Source organism: Theropithecus gelada, chromosome 16, assembly GCF_003255815.1.
Source record: "Theropithecus gelada isolate Dixy chromosome 16, Tgel_1.0, whole genome shotgun sequence".
Lineage (NCBI taxonomy): Eukaryota > Metazoa > Chordata > Mammalia > Primates > Cercopithecidae > Theropithecus > Theropithecus gelada.
The window spans coordinates 29,201,331-29,207,330 of NC_037684.1; the positions used below are offsets into that span (position 1 = coordinate 29,201,331).

The 6,000-nt window shown below is 42.9% G+C and overlaps 2 protein-coding genes and 1 pseudogene across 2 annotated transcripts in view; 1 reads left to right on the top strand and 2 right to left on the bottom strand.

Moving 5' to 3' along the window:
* Positions 1–6,000, top strand: part of LOC112609465 (keratin-associated protein 4-4-like) — a 100,599-nt gene that overhangs the window by 79,320 nt on the left and 15,279 nt on the right. The gene's annotated exons all lie outside the window — the stretch shown is intronic.
* Positions 174–689, bottom strand: LOC112609466 (annotated as a pseudogene).
* LOC112609201 (keratin-associated protein 4-1) overlaps positions 4,793–6,000 on the bottom strand; it is a 9,863-nt gene continuing 8,655 nt past the window's right edge. Inside the window, exons 2-3 of the mRNA XM_025361714.1 lie at positions 5,030–5,073; positions 4,793–4,929 (exon numbers count right to left, since the gene is read on the bottom strand). Of these exons, the coding sequence (XP_025217499.1) occupies positions 4,793–4,929; positions 5,030–5,073 (181 nt within the window). The remainder of the gene's footprint in view (positions 4,930–5,029; positions 5,074–6,000) is intronic.

A 6,000-nucleotide genomic window follows, 5' to 3' on the forward strand; every position in this document is an offset into this window, starting at 1 on the left:
ATTAGGAAAAAAATCTAGAAGGGGAACCTTAGAAGATCCAGGTTTTCCAAATCAGTGCTTGGGTCGGTTTGTAAGTTCCTGATATTAGGAAGTCCTCATGTTCTCTGAATAGACGCTTTCTGCCTGAACTGAAGGATGGGGGAAAGAAGGTGCACAAATCCAGAGCAGGTCACTCAGCAGCAAGAACTGCCACAGCAGATGGGGTGGAAGCAGGTTGTTCTACAGCAGGTGGTTTGGCAGTGGGAAGGGCGGCAGCAGCTGGACTCACAGCAGCTGGGGCAGCAGCAGCTAGAAATACAGCAGGAGGGACAGCAGGACGTGGGCTGGCAGTACACAAACTGGCAGCTCTGGGACCTGCAGCAGCTGGACACACAGCAGCTGGGGCGGCAGCAGGTGGTCCTGCAGCAGGAAGTCTGGCAGCAACTGGGTCTGCAGCAGCTGGAGATACAGCAGGAAGGCCTGCAGCAGCTAGAAATGCAGCAACCGGTGGTCCAGCAGCAGGTGGTCTGGCAGCAGCTGGGTCTGCAGCAGCTGGAGATACAGCAGGAAGGCCTGCAGCAGCTGGAAATGCAGCAGCTGGGGCGGCAGCAGGTGGTCCTGCAGCAGGTGGTCTGGCAGCAGCTCTACTGACAGATGCCTTGGCCACAGTTCTGGTCAGAGCAGATGGAGCCACAACAGAGGTTGACCATGTTGTCAGGGGGAAGGTTCTTGGTAGGTTTCCAGAAGAATGAGGCTCTGGAGTTCAGAAGTGTCCTTGGGCCACATCCCCTTCTATACTGCCCCATTTTCCTGTCGTCACATTTTCTTTGTTTTTGTTTACTTAAAAACTAAATAATTATTAGATTAGACAATGTATGTCCATTTAATGATTTAAACCTGTTGGAAACAAAACATTCTTATCCAGATGTAATAAGCTCTATCCCATCTTCCTTTCCCCCTGATTCATGATGATGACATCTTCTAGATCACATTTTCTTCATCTTCCTCCATAGAGAGCTGTCATGTGATAATCTGGGTTTAGAATTACATTTCTCACTCTCCCCTTCTACATCCTCTACCAGGATAGAATTTTGTGAGTCACACTTCCAGTTTCTTGCAATGACCAACAGGGAGGAAAGCCCATCTGGTCAGTGTGGCATTTGACCCGGAACAAGAGGAAAATGTCTTATTTTGTGGGTCATTTTTAGCCATAAGGAAAGGAAACAGCCCTACCTGTGTGATAGTTGGTGACCTGTACACCACTGGAATGGGTTTCTTTGAGTGTTTCGAATTTGGGGTCATGTTCTATATCCTTATATCCTAACAGGCAACGCATTTGTGTAGTTGGTGTTACTTGCAAGGTCACAGTTTCTTAAATTGCTACTTTGGTGTCTTGTATGTTGGTATCATGTCTCTCCAGCTGGTCTCTTGGATTCTGGAAGACATTGCTTTATTTTTATTCTACTTACCCCGCAGTGGTAGTCTAACTTGGCCATGCATCGGAATCAGCTGAGGGCTTATTGAAACACTGTGTACTGGGCCTGCCCTCAGCTTCCGATTGCTGGGAAGAGCTTCATTTCTATCTACAGCCCAGATGATGTTGGTGCTGAAGGTCCAGGGACCACACTTAGAGACCTCCTGCTTTATTCTGGTCATTCAAGCTTTGCAGAAGCACTGAGATAGAGGACTTGTATTGTTTGTACCACAGATTTGTTAAATGGATAATTAGAGAGACACGTATTGCACGCCATTAGGATTACAAACATGATGCAGATTCTCCTTCGGGTGAGTTCACAGTTTATTATGAGGACCACACACACACAATTGTAATGTAATGCATTAAAATGAGATCAAAGGAGGTCATAGTAGTGTAATTCAACTAAAATAATTGTGCTTAGATTAGCCAGGCACAGTGGTGCACACCTGCAGTCCCAGCTACTAGGGAGGCTGAGGCAGGAGGACCATTTGAGCCTAGAAGGTCACGTCCAGCTTAGGCAACATAGTGAGACCCCAGCTCTCAAAAAACAAGTTTTTGAAAAAAATGAATTGGGCTTAAAGGAAATTAGCTAATGTAACAATGTGGTAGATTTATTCATAAATCAATATTTTTATTTTTTTATTTATTTCCTATAATTTTGTAAAATTTACATAAGCAGAAAGGCACAAATCCAAAATGTACTATGTGTTGAGTTTTGATAAATGGATACATTCATGTTACCCTCCCACCTATCAAGATAGAGAAAATTTTTAGATGGCTCTAATACCAAAACCGACAGTCCCATATGAATGATAATGGAGCAATAGAGCATGAACCATGATGAGAAATTCCTATAGACAGCACACTGGATTTTTTTTTAAAGAAACTCAAAAAAAAAAAAGCAGGAAAAAAGTCACTCTATGTACTTGCTGCTAAATTTTATAGTCTGGAGAAACAGAAGTGATAATTCACGTGAAGACTGTACACAAAAATTAAATAAATTCTACCTAAATCGTACCTATTTTATTACACAGAGTGGTAGATGGAGTATAATTTTTTTAATATTTTTTTTTTGTTTTTGAGATGGAGTCTCACTCTGTCACCACGTTGGAGTACAGTGGCGCCATCTCAGCTCACTGCAACCTCCACCTCCTGGGTTCGAGCGACTCTCCTGCCTCAGCCTCCCAAGCAGCTGGGACTACAGGCACGCGCCACCATGCCCAGCGAGTTTTTTGTGTTTTTAGTAGAGACGGAGTTTCACCATGTTAGCCAGGATGATCTCCATCTCCTGACCTGGTGATCTGCCCGCCTCTGCCTCCCAAAGTGCTGGGATTACAGGCGTGAGCCGCTGCGCCTGGCCTATTAGGAACATTTTTAAAGCCTTAAGGATGAAGAAGTTTTTAAATACAGTAGAATTTACTAATTTCAAGAATACTAGAAGTAGAATGTTTTGCAACTAAAAAGTGGCAAATTTCACCTACAAGTGGAAAGTCTCAATACCTTTTTTCTAAATAAATAAATCTGAACCTGAAACACCTAAAATGCCTTTCAATATGGAATACTACTCAGCAATAAAAAGGAATAAACTGTTGATATAACTTGGAGGATCTCAGGAGAATTATGCTGATGGTAAAATCCCAACAACCAAAGATTACATATTATAAGATTCTGTATTTTATTTTATTCTTAAAACAAAATTATAACAATGGAGAACGAATAGGGGTTTCCAGGGGTTGCATATGATGACTTTGAGGAAGAGGTGTGACCTTCTGGAGATGGGACAATTCAGTATCTGATGGTGATGATGGTTACACAAATCTATACACATGATAAAATTGTATAGAACTGCACACAGACATACACACACAAGTGCATGTAAAACTGGTAAAATCTGAACAAGTTTTGTGGATTGTACCAAGGTCAGTTTCTGGAGTTTGATATGTGCTGTGGTTATGTAAGATCTAATCATCAGGGAAACCTGAGTACAGAGTACATGAAACTTTGCTGCTCTTCTTTCCCAAACTTTTGTGAATCTATAGTTTTTTGTTTTTTTGTTTTTAATTTTTATTGTTTTTTGTTTGTGTGTTTTTGTTTTTGTTTTTGTTCTGAGACGGAGTCTTGCTCTGTCGCCCAGGCTGGAGTGCAGTGGCGTGATCTTGGCTTACTGCAACTTCTGTCCGCCCAGGTTCAGGCAATTCTCCTGCCTCAGCCTCCCAAGTAGCTGGGACTACAGGTGCATGCCACCACGCCTGGCTAATTTTTTGTATTTTTAGTAGAGACAGGGTTTCACTGTGTTAGTCAGAATGGTCTCTACCTCCTGACCTCATGATCCGCCCACCTCGGCCTCCCAAAGTGCTGGGATTACAGGCATGAGCCACCGCGCCTGGCCCTGAATCTATAGTTATTTTGAAATAAAAAGTAACACACACACAGGCATACATATGATGCTACTTGGAAGTAAAAGGGAGCATTCTTTCATTACCCCACCATGCACCTTTATTTGTTGAGTTTTTATGAACATCTTAATAAGCAGGCATTGTGATCCGTTCTCTAGAGAAAAGCAATCCTAGTTTGAGAGAGTTGAAGCGACATATCCAAGACCATTTTGGTGTGCAGTACAATCAGAATTCAGCCAAAGCTCTAATTCTCGAGTCCATGGACTATTGTATACACTGAGCTTCCACTGTGTAGATTGGTTTAAATCAATTCGCGGAGTGTAGTTTATTGAGGACTTTCTCTTTTGGAGACAATTGCAATTCACAGGTCTCATGTTACATGTGTTATGTTCAATGATGCCTCCCTGTAAACATTTTCCTATTTCTGCTGTGGAAGTGAATTCCATTTTGGATTAAAATCTCACCGGTGAATACCATTTTAATGTTTCTATTGTACGGTCTCCTGATAACATGTACTCCTGTGTTGCACAGGAAAAGAGATAGAAATATGCACAGACCATTTCATTATTAACAAATAATGAGATGAGCAATTTTGGTGCCTCTGAATGATAAGAAGTTTTATTGGAGATCATCAGACAATTCCACATGAAAATGGATTCCACAGAAAAACATTAGGAAGAAAAAAGCTAGAAGGGGAATATTAGAAGACTTCTGTATTTTGAATCAGAATTAGAAATTCTAAAACAATTTGATGCAAAATCTGGCTGTAAATTATGATTCACTAGCAATAAAAGTTCCTATAAAAGAGAATAAATAATACGGAGCCTGGGGTTTTCTGAATCAATGCATGGGTCTGTTTGTAAGTTCATGACATCAAGAAGTCCACATGTTCTGTGAATAGATGCTCTCTGCCTGGAAGGAAGGATCAAGACAAGAAGGTTCATGGACCTAGAGCAGGACATTGAATGATCATAATGGCCACAGCAGATGGGGTGGCAGCAGGTTGTTCTATAGCAGGTGGTCTGGCAGCAGAAAGGGCAGCAGCTGCTTGATACACAGCAGCTAGGGCGACAACAGCTAGACACACAGCAGCTGAGGTAGCAGCAGGTCATCTGGCAACAGATAGGATGGAAGCAGCTTGAATCACAGTGGGAGGGACAACAGCAGCTAGAGATACAGCAAGAAGGTCTGCAGGAACTAAAACTGCAGCAGCTGGGGCAGTAGTGGGGGGAGCTGGCAACACAGGCACTGGCAGCACTGGGGCCTGTGGCAACTGGGACAGCACCAGGTGGTCCCACAGCAAGTGATCTGGCAACAACTGGGGTGGTAACAGCTCTCCTGACAGAGGCCCTGGTCATATCTCTGGTCAGAGCAGATAGAGCCACAACAAGAGCTGGCCATGGTGTCAGAGGGAGGAGGTGCTAAGTGGGTTTCCAAAATGTTATATTTTTAAAATCTGGAAATCTCGCCCTATATCCCCTTTTATACCCTGCTGAGGGAGATCTTCTCTGGTTATTGTTTATTCTAATAACTTAGCAATTGCTAAATTAGGCAATTATGTTTTCCAACTTAAATGAAAAATAATTTTTTCCTAGTGGATTAGAATTTATCGAATTGGTTCTTCTTGAAGTCCATCTTGCATGTCTTTCTTTGTATACATCGTCTTGGTTCAGATGCTGGCTAAACATTTTAAGCTAAATGTATTGACTCTCACTCCATCTGCCCTTTCCTCCTGAACCATCTCATTGTCCTTCCTTGTGAGCCTCATCTATGTTTACAAATATTCCACCTTCTTCCGTAGATCAGGTGTCATGGGAAGCTTGACCTGGAGTAGTTCTACATGTCATGCTTTCCAATCTGTGGGTCATACCATGCCCACGATTTTTGTAGCAGCCCTTATTGGAAAATGGTTTAGTCACAGATCCACTGCAAATATAATGAAACCTCGAAAGTACAGGATCTTAACATTTGGAAGTCAAGTCATCAGTGTGCTCAGCTGTAACCAAAAATGGTCAGTGAGCAAGGAATTCCCAGGACACGCAAACTGAGCTCTCATCCCGTCTCTGGGACTTGAATCTGTTGGGAGGGGGAGGGGGAGGGGGAGGGAGAGGGAGAGGGAGAGGGAGAGGGAGAGGGAGAGGGAGAGGG